This window comes from Macrobrachium nipponense, chromosome 6 (assembly GCF_015104395.2).
Source record: "Macrobrachium nipponense isolate FS-2020 chromosome 6, ASM1510439v2, whole genome shotgun sequence".
Lineage (NCBI taxonomy): Eukaryota > Metazoa > Arthropoda > Malacostraca > Decapoda > Palaemonidae > Macrobrachium > Macrobrachium nipponense.
Window position 1 is genome coordinate 81,192,243 of NC_061108.1, and position 18,456 is coordinate 81,210,698.

General features: G+C 45.2%; 1 protein-coding gene across 4 annotated transcripts in view; it reads left to right on the forward strand.

The window, feature by feature from the left end:
- LOC135216276 (intermembrane lipid transfer protein VPS13D-like) overlaps positions 1–18,456 on the forward strand; it is a 999,641-nt gene that overhangs the window by 404,740 nt on the left and 576,445 nt on the right. For all 4 annotated transcript variants that reach the window (XM_064251439.1, XM_064251442.1, XM_064251440.1 and 1 more), the window contains 2 exons: positions 4,722–4,801; positions 4,930–5,366. In XM_064251439.1, coding sequence (XP_064107509.1) covers positions 4,722–4,801; positions 4,930–5,366 — 517 coding nt within the window. The remainder of the gene's footprint in view (positions 1–4,721; positions 4,802–4,929; positions 5,367–18,456) is intronic.

An 18,456-nucleotide genomic window follows, 5' to 3' on the forward strand; every position in this document is an offset into this window, starting at 1 on the left:
GAGGGGGATCTTGATCCAACTCCAACCCAATCCTGGACACGATGCTCTGTGCCCATTTGCTGAACCCCCACCTGTGACAGAAGAGGAACAGCCTCCCTCCTACCTGGGGAGCCTCACTGTTGTTGGGCGGGTTGACCTCCACGCCCTCCTCTGAACTGCCTTCCCCTTGCCGCTCTCCCTGTGCCACGCTGGCGAAAGTGGCCTCTCGCTCTGCTACCTCTCGAAAGCCTATTAAAGGCTGGGTAAGCCTGACCTTCATACATAGAGTTGAAGGCCGCGAGACTGCGTAGGAGGTTTGAGGGTTGCGACTGAGGGGACAACAGGAGGATGGGTTGGGCCTGTTTCGAAGTTGATGGTTGTCCCTGTTGGGTAACTGGGACGGCCTGAACGAACTGCTGTTGCTGCTGATGTTTCTGGTAAGGCTGGAACCTTTTACCAGACTTCTTGAGTTTCTTACCAGCAGCAGGGGCGGATTCTTGCTTCCTCTTAGAGGAGATGCCCCACCTAGCTCTAAGGCTCTGGTTGAGCCTAGCAGCCTCGTGGTGCACCTCATTCACAGCGGACTCTGGGAAGAGGTCCGCCCCCCACATGCTGGAAGCCAGGAGTCTATTAGGTTCGTGCCTAATAGTGCACTCCTGCAGAACGTGCTTTCGGCAGTTCCTCCTAGCTTGGAAGAAGTCGAAAGCATCCGTCTGAACTGTTTGGAGCTGAGACTTGGCCAGAATCTTGAATAACGGTTCTGTGCCATACGACAGTGCCGCCATTTCAGTGATAATTAAGGAGTTGAGGGACTTCCCAAACCTAGTTCGAGCATCGAACTCTGCCTGAATCAAAGTATCAGGCAGCCTTGGAAGCTTTTCGCCAAACTGGTCCATTGCGCAGTCTGGTTTAAGCTTACCAATCGTGAATGTGGCAGGCAAGTTCTCCCACAATTCTCCAAAGGCTGGAAAGAGCGGAGAAGTAGAATCCGCTTCCCTCAGCTGTGGCATGGGCTCATCCTTGAGGACTGCCTGAAGAGTCGCTTCCACTATTTTGGTAGCGAACGGAAGAGAAGCCTCCTCCTCCGTCGCAAAAATAGTGAAAGGACTCATGAAAGCCTGGAGCTTAGTGTTGGTACACTCCCAGTCCTCCAGGCAGTGAACCCATTCCCGCTGTGCGTGCTCTCTACTATATAGCACGTTTTCTCGGGAAATCTTGTCCTCCCTAGTGAGGGCCGCCACGGTCAGCCTAGCATATCCAATGAAAGGCTGAGTTAATCCTGGAGGATAAAACTCGAAGTCCTCAATTCTTCGAGTTCCACACTCCGGGACAGAGATCATACCGTCCTTGAATGGAGCGTAAGCGGCCACTCTCCATGGGTTATCCATGGAGAAGGCTGGTAGCGACTCATATGGAGGTAGCTGGAGAATGCCAGCACCTGCTACTGGGGAGATTGGATGAGGAGCCTGAGAAAGGCCAGCTACTCGGTCCTCATTCTCTCTAACTCTGTTAGAGAGATCTTGGATGGATTGGCCCGACTGACTAAGGGTGTTTGACAGCTGCGCAAACATCTGTTCAAACTTGGTTCCGAGGTCGGAGACCTGCGAGCCTACCATCTCTCCTACCTGTTGCATCACCACTGCTGAGAAGGCAGTGGGATCAAAGGCGCTCGGTCCCGCTACTCCAACCGGCGTTGCCGGAGTGGATGCGGTGGAGGCCGGAGAAGGCATTGGCTCAGCTGGAGCGCGAGCCTTCTCCTTAGAAGCCTTGCTTCTAGAGCTCTTGGAGTACGAAGAGCTCGGCTTAGCCTTCACCGCGTCAGCATAGGAAGTCGAAGACTTCTTAGCTGAAGAAGACGACGACGACTTCTTAGAAGTCGTCTTGTGGAGGGTCTTCTGTTCTCTCTGTCCCTTCACCTTTGGGGGTACAGAGAGAGCGGGAGAGCGGGCAGGGATCTCAGATCCTGTAAAGCCTTGAAAAGAAGCAGTAGAAGGGACAGGAGAAGATCCAGGAGCGCCCAATGGAAAGACCTTGGGCGCCTGACACACCTACCTCAACCAACAAATCCTCCGCCCCTACCGCCATAGGTTCGATGTTCAGGTCCAAAGTTGCGACGTCTGGGACCGGCTCCTGCGTGGCCACGGACCCGAACGACTGCTGCACCTCTTGCTGTATGGAAGCGATGAGAGGGGCTGCTGATATAGGATCAACGTAGCCTGTTGATTTGCCGCTGGGGAAGATCTGAACGGCCAGCTTCTTATCCAAGATGTACGGCTGGCCCTTGGCGGCGTTCTTCCCGAAGCCGCCCACCCAAGCCTTCAGGGTTGCTAGGGTGACTTCCTTCACGGCGGCAGCCTGAAAGAGAAGGCGAAATGAAGCTTCTAGTGGCGGGGACGGGGTTTAACAAGCTTATGACTAAGTGTTATTAGTAATACGATAAAGAAGTCTAAAATCGACTTACCCCCCCCACCAGCTGACTGACAAGGTCATAGCAAATGGTGCAGGCTTCTGGGTGCCAGACGATCATAGCGTTGTGGGTCGTGGCACAGGGGGCGTGAGTCCTGCACTCATCGTGGGTGCAGGGGTCGTAAAGCGTCGCGTTACACCCCAGGACCTGACAGTTGGTAGCCTGTAAGTGGAAAGATACATAAGTATCAGGAGAACACTTACAGCCTAACAATTGCTCCGCTGCATGCCGGAGCGTGAAAGTTAGATTAAACCAGAGCCCCGCCATAATACGTGTGGTAACTAGGCGGTTGGAGTTGTCTAAGGCTGCGCCGGAGACAAGAGAGAATATCCAACCAGGTGTGGTGGTGAGCCATGAAACCACAACGGAGAACGACGGAGATGGTATACACACAGTTAGATAACACTAAAATTCACCGTAAAATTAGGGTACATCCTTATATTTATAACGAAATATATATAAATCTTTTCCCCGTCTACTAGAAGAGTGCCCGGGTAAGAAGCAAGCTCTCCTCCGGTAGCGGGAAAAAGGCAGGATATAGTAGGCAAGCAATAGACCACTAGTAGTGACCACCCCGCCCGCTGGCGGAGCCAGACGAACTATAACCAAAGGAGGCTCCGTTCGTTACAGTAGGGGAAAGGTGGGACTGAGCAATGGGGGGGGGTTTCCGGCGTAACGCGGCGGGAGAGAGAGAGGGGGGGTGGCCTACTCCTCCCCGTCCCAACAACTACCCGCTCGGTGACCCGGTACCCGAGACAAGTGGTCGCCCTATACCCCAGCTGGGAGGAAACTCCTGGCCTCCTCAGAGAAAGAGGGAGGAAGGCTACTGAGGTTGTCATGGTAACCAAGGAGTCCCCCAGACCCCTCCCTATACCTGGTAGGGAGGGAAGGGGAAGGGTAAGGTGCTATGGAACACGTGACCGCAAGTGGCCTAAGCCGCGATAGCAACACAACCGAGGAAGGGCCACGTGAACCAGACTGTACCAACACATGGGACATGCACCTAGGCTAGCCTAACACCCTAAATAAAACTAAAATTACATCGTAAAAGATGGAAAAGACACTTTAAGTAAAAGAAAAAGAAGCCCAGGAGGAGGCAAACTGTTCCGAGGAACAGTTGACTACTCGGAGCCAGCGATAGCCGATGAAGAGCAAGAGCCGGGATGCTGGGCCAGAACACAGAATAGCCCTAAATACCAAACTAAGAGAAATGGTAAAAGGGCTGTCCTAGCTATAAAAACGATGTAAAAAACGATGAATGTGATATAGTAAGCCCATAAGTATAAGAAGTCCCAGTATGGAAGACCGGGAATTCTTAACATGAGGCGGCATGGCGCCGCCACGAGTCAACCGGGAAACCGTATATGACCTATTAGAAGGAAAATACTGGTCCCTGGAAGACTAAAAAACGGTAAAATACTACTTATGAGGCACTTAACTTAGCCGATGCGATGGCAGCACGTTCCATGGTGAATAAGGAGATAAATCCAAAGATAACATGGCACGAAAGAAAAAGCGTACAACGTGTACAGTCTAATAATTAAGGATGCTAGGGGCGCTGCTGTCCGTGGCGTCGGTAGTAGTAGTAGTAGCGGCCGCATCACCCCTTAGTATCAGCTCTCTCTGGTGGGGATTTTAGATTGGAAGGTCTAAATGGTGAATGACTCGTAGTAGTGTTCCCACTCGCCCCTATTCTCATACCGACACTTCTTTTATAGAGTGAGCGAGTCAGTTTTACTGACATTTTCTTAATTTTGTTTTTCTCTGGTAATTTTAGATTAATTTTGCCTAGAAAGAATGATATTAAGGATCCTTTCATAGGCTGACACGAGCTGAGCCAGAAAATGAAGGACAAAGCCTCTATGTGAAACTTATTTGCTGATTTGTAAATAAGTTTATTGAACAGATATTATGTTCTCCTATGGCTGTAAGTAGTCATTAGATTTTGATTTAAGAGACAACTTTTCTTTATAATTCATCTATGAAAGACCAAAAGCTTTCGCAGGCTCACACCTGTGGTTCCTTCAGCAGATGAGGTGTTTGTGCATCCTGCTAAGTGTGTATGTGTTGCCTCTGTGAACCCTAGTTAGATTTTTGTCTTTTTCATCATTGCTTGTTCTTGTCCATTTAAGTTATGCACTCTGTAAGGAGTACCCCGCACTGGGTCACCATAAAAAATGGAGGATCCTTTAAATTTACAGTATGAAGAAAAGTTATTTTTAATATTGTAAAATCCATTTCAGTATTGTCACTGCATTTTTATTTTCACTTACAGGTACAGCGTCAGAACTTAGAGGAAAGGTTAATGTGCCCTTCCAGTCATAGAGGAGCTTCAGGAAATAGATCACATTCCAGGTAATAATTTACGTATGTTGTTAATCTTAAGTTTAGGTGGAAATAATTGCAGTGTATATGATTTTATGAGTTCTTATCTACAGTGATTTTACCATTTAAGCTGATTAAGAAATGATCTCTTACTACAGATCAATTGATTCTCGATCAAGATCACGGAGCCGGCATCGGGATGTAAACCTTTCTTATTTTAGTGATTCAGATATGGAATGTGATTTCAAACGGCAGACAAGCTCTGATGCATACCAGTCGCATAAATGTTTGTTAGATGTGATGTATATAGATTTAGTAAATATGGATTTATATACAAGTACTAGGTCTGGGAGAAAAAAGACAAAAAATGTTAAAACTGAAATGAAACGAAAAGTGACAAATATTAGTGAGACTGTAACTTATGAACTGCCAAAGAATTTAAGTGAGAAAAATTGTGGTAGTGAAAATAAAGGAACTCCTGAGTGGCTTTTTAGTGCATATTGTGTTGTACGCCAAGGGAAATCACTCTTGCGTGACAAGTGTGCCCTCAAGTTGCAGGTGGAAAGAAATTTGGATACTGAAGTCAGTCATTCAGGTACGTATTTTAGTCTGGAATTTTGTTGATGAATAACACAATTTTGTAAGACCTGTGCAAGTTGAAGAGGAAAAAATATGTATTGCTTTAAAAATAAGGGAACTACGAGATTAGAAATAAGTTAATGTCATGTAGTTGTTGTGCAGTAGCTTTTAGAATGTGGCTGAGTCACCTAACTACAGCATTAAGTAGTCCCAGTCTCATACACAGCAATTGGATCACTCACCTTAGTATTTTGGTTACCCCGGGAGGATTTTATATACCTTTGTACCCTTGTGGCAAAAAATGCAGCATTGCAAGAGAGGTCTGAGACTGCAATTTATGACCTTAGGTACTATTCAGAAGCATGGATAAGTCACCTTCACTCTCCCTACTTACGCATATATGGTACTATAGGGTGTAGTGGTGAGAGAGTATACCCAGGGCTTTGCAAAGAACCCTTGCTCAAGGGACATTTTGTACCATCCTGAAGCTTGGACATAGGCTCCTTCATTTTGTAGGGATATATAAATAAGACATTAATTTTTACTATATTCTTTTGGTCCATGATCAGAGGCATGTGTATTATTTTAGTGATTTTGTCATGGTTTATGTATTAGAAACCTTAGATTTTAGTGAGACATCCAAGATTGATGTCTTCCTGCATGATTTGGTAAGCCTACCATTATGTCATGTCAAAAAACAATTAATTATATATAAACCCGTTACTTTAACCATTGTCTTTGTTGCATGTGATGGAAGTTCTTAAAAGACACCACTGGATGCAAACTGAATTGCTTATGTGTAGCCTAGATCACTGAAGAAACTGGGATAACATAATATAGTCACCACCATACTTAGAAACAAACATTCAGAGATACAAACAGACAGGTTCAAAGGTTAAAATTCTGTTTTGAGTGCTCACCTTTGCTACCCGTAAGTTCAGATTGTGCTCTGTGCTTATTTTGCTGGTAAGAATATTTTGCGAAGAACATGAGGATGAAGAAGAACTTGTTCCTTTAACCCCTCTCTTGTTATCTTGATCTTGAATATTCTCGTGATTAACTACCATGTATTCTTACAATCACAAAAGTACCTGTTCGTACTGAAGTTAAGTATGAAAGAGCCGTTTGACTTAGTGGCGATTGATTGTTTCCTTCCCACTAATTGCCAGAAAGAATGTAGGAGCAGTTGTGATGGCAGATCACAAAATTAAACTTCTGAGTTGTGTACCTATGAAGAACAAGATGAATATGAATGTAGCGAGGGTGGTCAGTACAAGTTTGTTGCCCGCATGTGTGAAAAGGCCTGTGCAAATGTTGAGTGCCATTGGGCCTGAGTTTGTTGGAAGACCATTTGAGCAAATGTTGAGAGAATGGGAGATAGAGCATGTACTGACAACTCCCTACATACCTTGGGCTAATGGGTTAGCAGAGAGAACCATTAGAACTTTGAGTGAACTGTTACAAATGAGGACTGAAAGAGAGAATGAATGGGATTTGTGGTTGGGTAAGGCTGTGTCAGTTTATAACGTATCAGTATATAAAAGCACTGGCATATCTCCGAGCAAATATATAATGAATTATGAGAGATTTGAAAAAGCAAGATTAACCCTTAAGAGCCTGGATAAAAAATTAATATGCAGCACCCCAGGCTGGGTAAACTTTTAAGGTCAGTCAATTATATAGAAAAAAAAATAAATAAAAAAAAGATACATCAATGGATAGAGGAAGATATGCAAATGCACAAAGTTTAGGAATTTTTTTTTTAATTTTCCCTACCTTCTACAAGAAGTTGAAAATTACTATTTGCAATCGCTTGTGGGGACCTCTTTAACAAGACAATGGTAAATTTTACCAAATTATACACGTTTTTTTATAATAAATAAATTTGTTTTGTAAAATTGTAATTAAAGCTCATAATATCATAATAGATAAGAACTAAAATCAGTAACAAATTCTGAGTGTATTTGTTGTAAAATATTCATGTAAATTTTCAGATTTTGGAGATGCAGTAGTTGCATTATACAAAATCTAACAGCAATCCCTGGGTATATTTATGAGCAAATATATAAAAGGACATCTTGTGGGAGAGAGAGGCAGTACATGCTCCCTTCAAGTCTAGATCACAACTAACTCTCTCATGAGCTGATATTAGGCAGTCTAAAAGTTACCATTAGTGGATTTATGGGCTATAGAAGTAATGGAAACTCTTTCCCCGCCCAATTCCTTCAAGTAGATGGCGTGTAATATTGATGCACATATGAATGGATCCGTCCACCACCTGAAACCTATTGTTGCTACTCATGAGGGAATTTGTCTATTAAGGGTTAAGTTTAAGTGCGGAGGAGCAGGAGATTTGGAGATGAGCTAATGAAAGATTTAGGAGACATAAGGTTAGGGGTAAAGTGTTAATGGAAGTAATTGAAAAAGGTAGACTAACAGTAAGTAAAATGAGTGACAAATATGAAGGACCATACATGGTAAGAAGGGTTTGGTCAAATGGGTCGAGTTATATATTAGAGCATGAAAATGAAAAGGGAGAAAAAGAGGAAATACAAGCACATCATAATCAGTTGAGGAAGTGGAGAGAACCCCTGGAATATTTTAAAATAAATCCTATTATAAAAGTCTTGGCAAGAGAGAAAAGTAAGGAAGTTGTTGATGAAGAAGAAGATAGTTTCTTGGGAAATAAACAAGTAGTGGTGGTTATGAAATACAGAAGAAACATTGGAAAAAGGGAAAGTCTGTGAAGGCATCAGAGAATGGAATTGGAGAGCTTTAAAGATCTACCTTTGGAGGATGGAAAAGACAAGGTACTACTAATAACTTGTGGACTTCTTTCTTTTTAAGGGATCTCATTAGAGAAGCACATTCTCAGGTAGAAGAAGAATTTCTCCCTACCCTCAAGGGAAAGTGCATGAAATCAGATCGTTGTTCATATGCGAACAAACCTTCGGTCTTAACAATAAGATAATTTTCCAGCGCCTAGCTGGATCTGGTTAAATCGCAGATGAAAAACAAGGAATCTTGTGAGATCTGGGAATGCGTGCATATATCGGGTCAAGGACCATGCACCCACGCTACTGCTATTGCCCTCTCTCGGCCTTTTACCCGGTTCTTTGCCCGTTTTTGCTTGTGATTCTGTGTGTGTGTGTGTGCTTGAATTATGGCTTCTTCTGCTCCTTTGCAGCCTCTCCAACATATGTGTCCGGGAACTCAAGGTTTCCCGTGTTCTCATTTCCTGGCTTCTTCAGCGACAGACCTGTACTCCACATGCAGAAGGTTTCGTTCTAATGTTTGTACATAAGGAATCCCTGCCTGGAATGTCGTGCGTGACCTAGAGAGCAGTGGAATTTATTTTACAGTAGGAGGAAGCATCGTAGAGTTTCTACCCTTCCTTCAAGGGAGGGATTTTCATCTCCTCTCCCCGAAGCTTTGTTGCCTGCCGCAGTCATGCCCCATACTAGTGTAGTGCCTTTGTCTCCTTCCTTTTCTTCCATCGATTTGTCATTGGAAGTATCGGGAGGACCTCTGGCTGATTTATTATGTAATGCCGCCCCCTCTTCCTCGGGAGTTAATTTACTTCCCGTGAGGGAGGAGGCTATTTCATCAGTTTCTTTCCTTTCAGAGTTGGAGGCATCCAAAATGGCGGTGCTTTGAGGGTTGCTTGGTCTACGGGGTTCACTCTCCTTGGAGGGTTTGCTGACGCACTTCATGGAAACTTGCCTCCCCCCTCAGGCTACCCAAGCTCTCCCCTCTCTTCCTGGCTTCGTCTTCTTTGGTAGCCGTGGTCAGCCATATTGTATTGCTCTGCCAGTGACGTCACAGGGTCAGCCATTTTGTGTCACTCCACAAGTGGCACAAACTTCCTCCTTGGGTTGAGGGGAAGCCGTGACGTCAGTGCCGCTAGTGACGTCACTTCCATCGATGATGTCACTCCCAGTTTCCTCTGCTGCGCTGCCTCGCTCATCTGTTGCTCCCGTGACATCATCGTTGCCATCCAGTATGCCCCATCTCCCTTCCATGTCATCAGTGCCCTCTCTTGCTGATCCATCTGAGGCTTTATGTCAGGCAGTTCTTAAGAGATTGGATTCTGTTTTGGAACATAGGTTTGCTGCCATGTTGGCTGGGAGGACAGGGAGGAAGTTCTTTGCATCGCCCCCTCTTCCTGCCAAGAGATTGTGTAAGGAGTCAGTGCTATCAACCTTTCTTTCTCCCTCATCTCCGCCGCGTCAGCATATCAAGCATTGGAAAGTTAAGGACTTTGCCTTTTCTTCTTCTACAAGTGAAGAGCGGCACGCCCGTGTTCCTGCGAGTGTTATTGTTTCATCCCCTGTGCAATCTACAGTGGCTGCTTCGTCCTTTGCATCGAATCGCAAGTGTGTTGCAACCTCGCATGTTTGTGTGGATGTTGCTGATTCTTCCGCTTCTTCAGCTCCAGGGCCTATTCGTCGCCATAAGGATCTCAAGGAGCCTGTGAAGAGATCGAAGGTTGTGAACGTAGAAATAGTGCAGTGTTTGTCTCCCCCTCCTCTTGATGCTACCTGGGGTTCGACTCTGAGGAATTCTCATTCTTTGTCAAGTGTTATGGACGCTTTTCCTTCACACGTATATGCGCCTGTCTTGCATGCACACGTACATGGCCACGTACGCGAGTCATCCATTGGGAGTGTGCATAGTTATGTTCCTAGTGTTGTGGTTGGTTCGTCGCAGGAGTTGGAGCTTGGCTCCAGCCCAGACAGGTAGGCTGATGTTTCGGGTTGTTTGGCTACTGGCTCTTCTGTTGGTTTACATGAGGAAGGTGCGGCGGATAAGCCTGCATCTTCTTCTCATTGTCGGTCTCCGTTGCCGAAGCAGGAGGAGGGGAACACGTAAGAGTTTTTGTCTTCCTTTAACGAAGTTGTCAATCTCATTTGTGGGTTCAACAATTTGGAGAGTAGGACTCAGGCTTGGTCATCTTTCACTCCTTCCTGGTTGGAAGCCTTGCTGTGGGCTATGCAAGATCCCAAGTCGTTATTTCAACTTCCCTTATCGGGGCATATCCAGTCAGTCTTGCATAAGGTGAACGCCTCTGTGTCAGATCAGGACGGGTCTCTACGTTCAAGGGATTCTCGTCATCTGAACCAGGTCGTCATTCGTCTGAAGCCAGGGTTGACTTTGGAGCAGGTGAGGTCGGTTGCGCCGTCCTTGTCTCCACAGGATGCCTTAGCTTTGGAGTCCATGGCAGCCTCCATGCTACAGACGGATTCTTGGTTGGACTTCTGGTCGACGGTCATTGCCAAGACAGCGTCTGACAGATCCCCAAAGGGTTGGTGAGTGCTTCTCTTGCCAGTTTGTTGCAGTCTGGAGGACGCAATATACCAAAACCTGGCTGACACCAAGGACAGGTTGGTGCACCAGGCTGTGTCAAAGTCTCGTTCTCGGAGATGTCTGGCCCCTCCTCCTCCCCCTGCCCAGCAGCAGTCACAGAGATCGTCGCCTGGTAGGCCATCTAGGAGTTCAGTTTCAACAGGGCCTTCCTGTTCGTCCCAGTCTAGGGCAGAGGACCAACATCCCTTTTGCTCCCGCTCTTTCAGGTCAAGAAGCGGCTCCAGGGGCAGAAATAGAAATAAGGGAGGTTGTTGATAGGTTAGGCGCCTCTCCCTCTCCTTTGTCATGGGGGGGAGGGGGTGTTGCCAGTGGGCCAAGTGGCAGAGTTATGGGGTGGAGAAGTGGGTAGTAGATGTCCTTCAGGTGAGGTATCTACTGTCATTCGACTTCTCTCCCCTGCTTTCGGACAAGTCTCTGCTCAGGCAGGTGTATCCCCCAGATTCTCCTAAGTTCTTGGCTCTCTGGGAGGAAGTGCAGAAGATGCTAGACAAGGATGCAATAGAGGAAGTGGTGCATCTGCCTCTGGGGTTTAAGAGACATCTTGGTGACCAAGGCGTCAGGGGGTCAGAGACCCATGATCACCTTATCCTCCTTGAATCATTTCATCAGGAAGATGAAGTTCAAGATGGAGACCCCGTGATCAGTGTTAGCAGCTGTGAGGGAAAGCGACTTCATGCTGTCGATAGATTTAAAGGACGCATATTTCCAGATCCCTATTCATCCGTCGACTAGAAAGTTCCTTCGCTTCTCTCTCGGAGACAAGGTCTTCGAGTTCAAAGTCCTGTGCTTCAGGTTAACCACAGCCCCTCAAGTGTTCACAAGGGTCTTCTCTCTCATCTCAAGTTGGACCCATGCTCAGGGGATCCGTTTGCTGAGGTACCTCGATGATTGGTTGGTCTTGGCGGGTTCCAGGGAGAAGCTGCTGCAGGACAGAGATCATCTGCTTCTGTTTTGTCTGGAACTAGGCATCATGATAAACCAAGAGAAGTCAAACCTCGTACCCAGTCAAAGGATTCTCTATCTGGGCATGGTCATCGATATGGCAGTTTCAAGAGTTTTCCCATTGGATCAGAGGTTGGAGAAGTTGTGAGGGGTTGCACGAGACTTCCTATCACAACCACATCAGTCAGCTCATCAGTGGCAGGTTCTTCTGGGAATTTTGTCATCTCTGGAGAAACTGGTCCCTCATGGGCATCTTCATCTTCGGTCTCTGCAATGGAGACTGAGGAAATCCTGGTCTCTGGTGGGGGACTCGCCTAATAAGGGTTCCTCTGTCTGTGGAAGTGAGAGAAGACCTTTGTTGGTGGTTGGACGACCGGAATCTCTTGAAGGGTGTTCCTCTGCATTCTCTTTCCCCGGACTTCCTTTTGTTTTCAGACGCCTCTCCTGCAGGTTGGGGTGCTCACTTAAGCGGCCTCATTACTTCGGGCCTTTGTAGTTTGGAGGACAAACTGCAGCATATCAACATCTTAAGAGTTAAAGGCAGCCTTTCTGGGTCTGAAGGAGTTTTGGGAAAAAGTAGAGGGTCATTCTGTTCTCATGTCAGACAGCACCATGGTGGTCGCTTATGTGAACACGCAAGGGGGGCCTGGTTTCACGTCAACCTCACGCCTTGACAGTCGAGGTTCACCAGTGGGCGGTCAGCAATTCAGTAGAGCTCTCAGCCAGGTATACCCCAGGCAAAAGGAATGTGGTCACAGACAAGCTCTGTCATCAGGATCAGATCTTAGGTACAGAATGGTCTCTTCATCAGGTAGTGGCAGACAAGCTCTTCCAGGTTTGGGCGAGACCCATGCTGGACCTTTTTGCAACCCGTTTCAACAAGAAACTGGAGATCTTAAGTTCGGTGGTCCCGGATCCTCTGATATTAGCGGAGGACATGTCCCAACATCCCTTGGACAACCTGGAGGTGTATGCCTTCCCTCCATTTTTTTTATTCATTAAGTCCTGAATAGGTTGACAAGTTTACAGAGTCTCAGGATGACTTTGGTAGCCCGTCTGTGGCTGCAGGCAAAATGGTTTCTAGATCTGCTGTCGTCATTGTCAGAGATAATGAGGGAGATTCCCCCCCTTGCAGCATTTTCTGTGGCAGCCACATGTAGAAAGGTTCCACTAGTCAGTAAAATCCCTGTCTCTGCACGGTTGGAGGCTATCAGGTATCTCCTCTGAGCGAGAGGCTTTTCTCAGAGGACAGCAGGGCATATGTCCAGCAGTCTCAGAAGGTCGACCTCTGCAGTTTACCAAGGCAAATGGATGATTTACTCTGATTGGTGTCGAAAATGGAGTTTTTCTCCTCTCAGAACCTCTATTCAGCACATAGCAGACTTAATGACCTTCCTCAGAGATAGCAGACTTAATGACCTTCCTCAGAGATGAGAAAGGTTTGTCTGTTTCCGTCGTTAGAGGCTACAGGGCGGGCCTGATTTTACTTTCTTGTCTTAAGGTGTTGACATCTCATCCTGGGAACTTTCCTTGCTAGTTAAGGGATTTGAGCAGTTGTGATCTCCTAGAGCTCAAGCCCCGACATGGGATGTTTCCTTGGTCTTGAGAAGTTTCACTAAAGCTCCGTATGAGCCTTTGCGTCATTCTTCACACAGGAACTTGACACTCAAAATGGTTTTCTTCCTGGCCTTGGTGTCTTCAAGGAGTGTTTGGGAGCTGCACAGCCTGAGCTGTGATGGGAAGCACACCAGGGGTTGGGGATTGGTGTCCTTCGAATTTGTCCCGGAATTTGTGGCTAAGACCCAGAATCCCTCGATGCATGATGATAGGTTCGCCTCCTTTTCCATTCCATCACTGGTTGACTTTGTGGGTGGTGATTCTCAAGAGCTCTTGCTATGTCCTGTCAGGGCTCTGCTTTGCTACCTTGAAAGGACACGGCACCTGAGGCCAGGTTATCGTAGGCTCTTTGTTAGCACAGGGCATACGAAGAAAGGTGTCCAAGAGTACAATCTCATTTTGGATATGGGAAGCCATCAGACAAGCATTTTTGACTCTTGTGATTCTGCTGCCACGTCTGTGCAGGCTAAAGCACTTGGAGTTAGGGCTATTGGTCCCTCTCTGGCTTTCAAGAAGAATTTGGCTATTCATTGAGTGCTGAGTGCTGTTACTTGGTTATGCCAGTCCACATTCACCTCTTTCTATCTTAAAGATGTTGCCCCTCAGATCTATGGACACATTTTCCCTGGGTCCTGTGGTGGCTGCCCAACAGATTGTATAACTCATCATTGCTTTAACAGGGCACATTTGTATCCTACCTAAGATGATTGTGTGGATGAAAGAATGAGTGAGTTGGCTGGTCTGTTTCTTTCTCTTGTACCTTTCCTTCTTCCTTTGGGTGGATTGAGGAATAGACATGTCATTTGCTGATCTGGTCTGACGTGAGTAAGGTAGTCATGCTGATAGTTTGGTTGCTTGGTATGCCAATAACCAACCCTGTATTCGGTAGCATATACTCCACTCCTTAGTTAGGGGGAGTAAGGAGTAGTAATGAACCCTGGCGGATTGGTTTGTTATTGGACAGTCAAAGTGTCTCTTTAGTTCCCTATGCAATGATTTGTTCCATATATCATTGTAGGTAACCCAGTGGCTGAGTTGTTAGAAGTCACTGTATCTAGCGTCTCATGGGCATTAGTCCCTCTTCTGAAAAATATTTCTTTTAGAGCTGGACTGATGGGTAGACCCCCAGCTGGTTTAGGATGTCTGTACCTCCCTCCAAGTAATAAGTCTATCTTATTGTGAAGACCCAAGCTTTGTTTGTGTATGAACAAATGACAAATTTTCTAAGACAATTTGTAATTTTCATAGCTACAAACCTGAGGTCTTAACATTGTACTGCCCACCTCTAGCCACCCCTCTGTCTTCTTAAAGACAACCTGGGTTGGGAAAGACTAAACGCTGTAGCATGGGTGCGTGGTCCTTGACCAGTTTTCATCCCGTTATACACACGCATTGCTAGATCTCACAAAATTCCTTGCTTTTCATCTGCAATTTAACCGGAGCCGCTAGGCTCTAGAAAATTATCCTATTGTTAAGACCTCAGGTTTGGAGCTATGAAAAATACAAATTGTCCTAGAAAATTTGTCATATTTCCACATCTTTAATGTTTAGGGAGAAGCTCTCTGTCGGATATTCTTCAAATAATGTGATGGAGATGCAAGTTAGTATTCACATCACATTTTGTCTTGGATCATGGTTTTGAGTGATTGGTTGTCTGGGGATACTTGGTGCTAGGATACCAACCAGTTTTAATTGTATGCTTGAGGGTTGGAATTACAATTTTACGGTGTAGGTAATGGTATTGTTTTCTGGTTTTTGTATTTTAGTACTACACCCTGGGCAGGGGCATAACATTTTTAGTCTTTGATAGCATTCGGAACTGATCTTCACTACAAAGTTCCCACTGAGGTATCAGGCGACTCAGGGCCAAACTGCCCCACCTTTATCATGTAAGATGGACGCCACCCAGAGGTAGTATCTTCCTGCAGCAGCTCTCTGGAGGCAAAGAAACAGCAAGCATAGGTAAAATGAGAGCCTTTCTTTTTATTCACAAGGTCATTACTTTATAATGATTTTGGGTAGAATAATCCATGTATCCACTTGGTAAGTTACTTTTATAAAAATATATATATGATAAAATAAGATTTTGCATATAAGATTCGCATATTTGCGGATTCCTATATGGGTCTGACTCGCGGGAAATTCGCCTATTCGTGGTATTTTCTATGAGAAACATCCACAGTTTTAACTGCCGATACTAGAAACTAAGCTATTTAATTACTTGGTAAGTATATATAAAATTATATTTTATCATAAAAAAGGGATTTTGACGTAAGGAAAAATCTATTTCTGGGCGATTGGCTCGTGTCGCTGCGCGAAATATCCTTTAATCTATTATTTCTAGGGTAAATGTACTAACACATACCAGAGAATAAATAAATAAAGAAAAAGGTCAGTATAACTGACTCGCTCACCCTCCCAGAGAGTGTCGGTATGAACACTATGGCGAGTGAGACCACTACCACGAGCCAAATGCCAATAGAATTCTCCCACTACAAAATCCCCCAAGAGGAGAGCCGACCCACAGAGTGGGCAGCACCTACTACTACTACTCCATCCCATGCTGCCGACTGCTGCGCCTCTGGTGGCCATCCTGAAGTTAGCAGACAATCTTGGCGATGGGATGGGTAGGGCGGGATTTCGCTGGCGACACGAGCCAATCGCCCAGAAATAGATTTTTCCTTACGTCAAAATCCCTTTTCTGGGCTCAGCTCGTGTCGCTGCGCGAAATCGTACCAGAGAAATAGCACAAGATTGTAAAGAAATTCAACAAAATACAAAGAGGTCTCAAATAAAAGATAAAATAAAAATAAATCAATATAATTGCTAATAAGGATACATATACACAGTGATACAAAATAGAAATATTACTTAATTTATACTTAATTCTAATAATATTTCTTAACTTAAGGTAATATACATATATACAGGAGAAATATATCATATATGTACAAAAATGGTATCTGTGTAAAGCTATGTATCAAAACATTCTAAAGCAATTAACATAAAAGTTGAATAAAACAAACTCAACAATAATAAAATATAAAGGAATGTATATGACTTAATATACAAAACCCGTAACCATTATAATAAGATGTATCTCCTAGCATAAAAATAAGGAGATGACATCCACGAGATCAATAACCATCATCAAATGTGAGTGTCCCTAGCAAAAAAAAAAATAAGGGACACCCACTACATCATCATAAAAGCAGCTAAGACACAAGGTGACCGTAAATGAACAAGGCAGGAATAGACGAACTGTTGGGTGAGGCAGGTAGAAAGGAGGACTGGATCTTCTACTAAGGATTAGTCAGAGTCAGGGGAAACTATGTTCCCCGCTGCAACTGCTGAAAATTTCAGAGCTTCCAAGGACTTTAAGTAATGACGTTTGAACACTGTCGGCGATTTCCATCCAGTATACTTTTTCAACTCATCGAAGTTCATATGTTGGAAATAGTTAATTGAGGTGGCTACTGCCCTGACATCATGTGCTTTTGGGAAAGAGTCAGGATTGGCTTGTTTAATGAAGTACAGGATTTGTTGCCTGATGCCTTTAATAGATAAAGTGCCACCTTTTTCTCTCTTAAAGAGAGGACCCGATGAGGATGAGGAGGTCCTAGATAGAAAGGCTCGTAAGGCTGAAACTGGGCAAAGAGATACATCTTGTGGAAGGGGTAGTACCTTCCATGGTTCCCACCTCATCAAAGGATCTTCATTCTTAGCTATAAAGCTACGTTCCGGAGAAAGTAGCACTTCCCCTGTGGGAAGGAACTGAATATGATCCGGATCTCTGGATAAAGCCGACAGTTCTGAAATTCTAGCTCCTGAGGCCAAGCTTAATAAAAATAGGGTTTTTCTTAAGAGCATTATAAACGAGCATGTGTCATTATTGGTTTCTGAAGCCAGCTTTAGAACATCGTTTAAGAACCATGATACTGACGTAGGCCTTACAGAAGGTCTAAGTCTAGCACACGCCTTGGGAATAGACGAGAAGTAGGAATCTGTCAAGTCTATGTTGAACCCAAATTGAAAAATCTTTTTCAAGGCTGACTTGTTTGTCGTAATTGTGCTAGCTGCTAAGCCTTTTTCAAATAAGGATCTGAAAAAGGATATAGCTGAATTGATTGTCATGATCCTAATATCTGATTCTTTCAGGAAGGTTGCTAACTTTTTGACAGCAGCATCATACTGTCTCAAAGTTGAATCTCTTTTATCGGATTCCAAGAAGAGAATATTCTGAGGGTCAATATTCGCATCCCTTTTCGCTGCAAACTTCATGAAATCCATAAAGTTAGGGTTTTGAGAATCCCTGAGGAAGCGAACACCGTCTTCGTTTGTACTGACTGGGAGAGCCTGGGATTGGGGATCCGAAGAGGGCGAAGACCCAGTCCCAGAATGAGAGGGTACCAATTGCTCTTCGGCCAGTCTGGGGCTACTAGAGCCACTTGACCCTTGAATGTCCTGAGTTTGTTTAACACTTTCATGAGAAGATTCACTGGAGGAAAGACATAAATCTTCTCCCAGTTGTTCCAGTCTAGAGCCAGGGCGTCTGTGGCATAGGCCAGAGGGTCCAGGTTGGGGCCACATAACACGGGAGTTTGTGGTTCGCTTGAGATGCGAAGAGATCCACCTGTAGACCTGGAACTCTCTGAAGAATCCATTGGAACGAACTGTTGTCCAGTGACCATTCCGACTCTAGAGGTACTGATCGGGATAGAGCATCTGCTATGACGTTTCTCACTCCAGCTATATGAGTGGAGGAGAGATGCCAACTGAACTTGTCCGCCAGGGAGAAGATGGCTACCATGACATGATTTAGATGACGTGACTTGGAGCCTCCTCTGTTTACACAATGTACTACCCCTGCGCTGTCCAGGACTAGCTTTATGTGGGAGTACTTTGGCGGACGTAACCTTTTTAGAGTCAAGAACACTGCCATTGCTTCCAGTACGTTTATATGGAACTGACGGAACTGAGGTGACCACGTTCCTTGAACCTTCTTGAACTGGGAATATCCTCCCCAACCGCTTAATGAAGCGTCTGTGTGGATGGTGATCCCTGGTGGAGGAAACTGAAGGGGCACTGACACCGACAAGTTCTTGACTTTCGCCCACGGCCGGAGTCGATTCTTTAGAATCAGAGGGACTGAGGACAATTTGTCCCTGGACCTGACATTT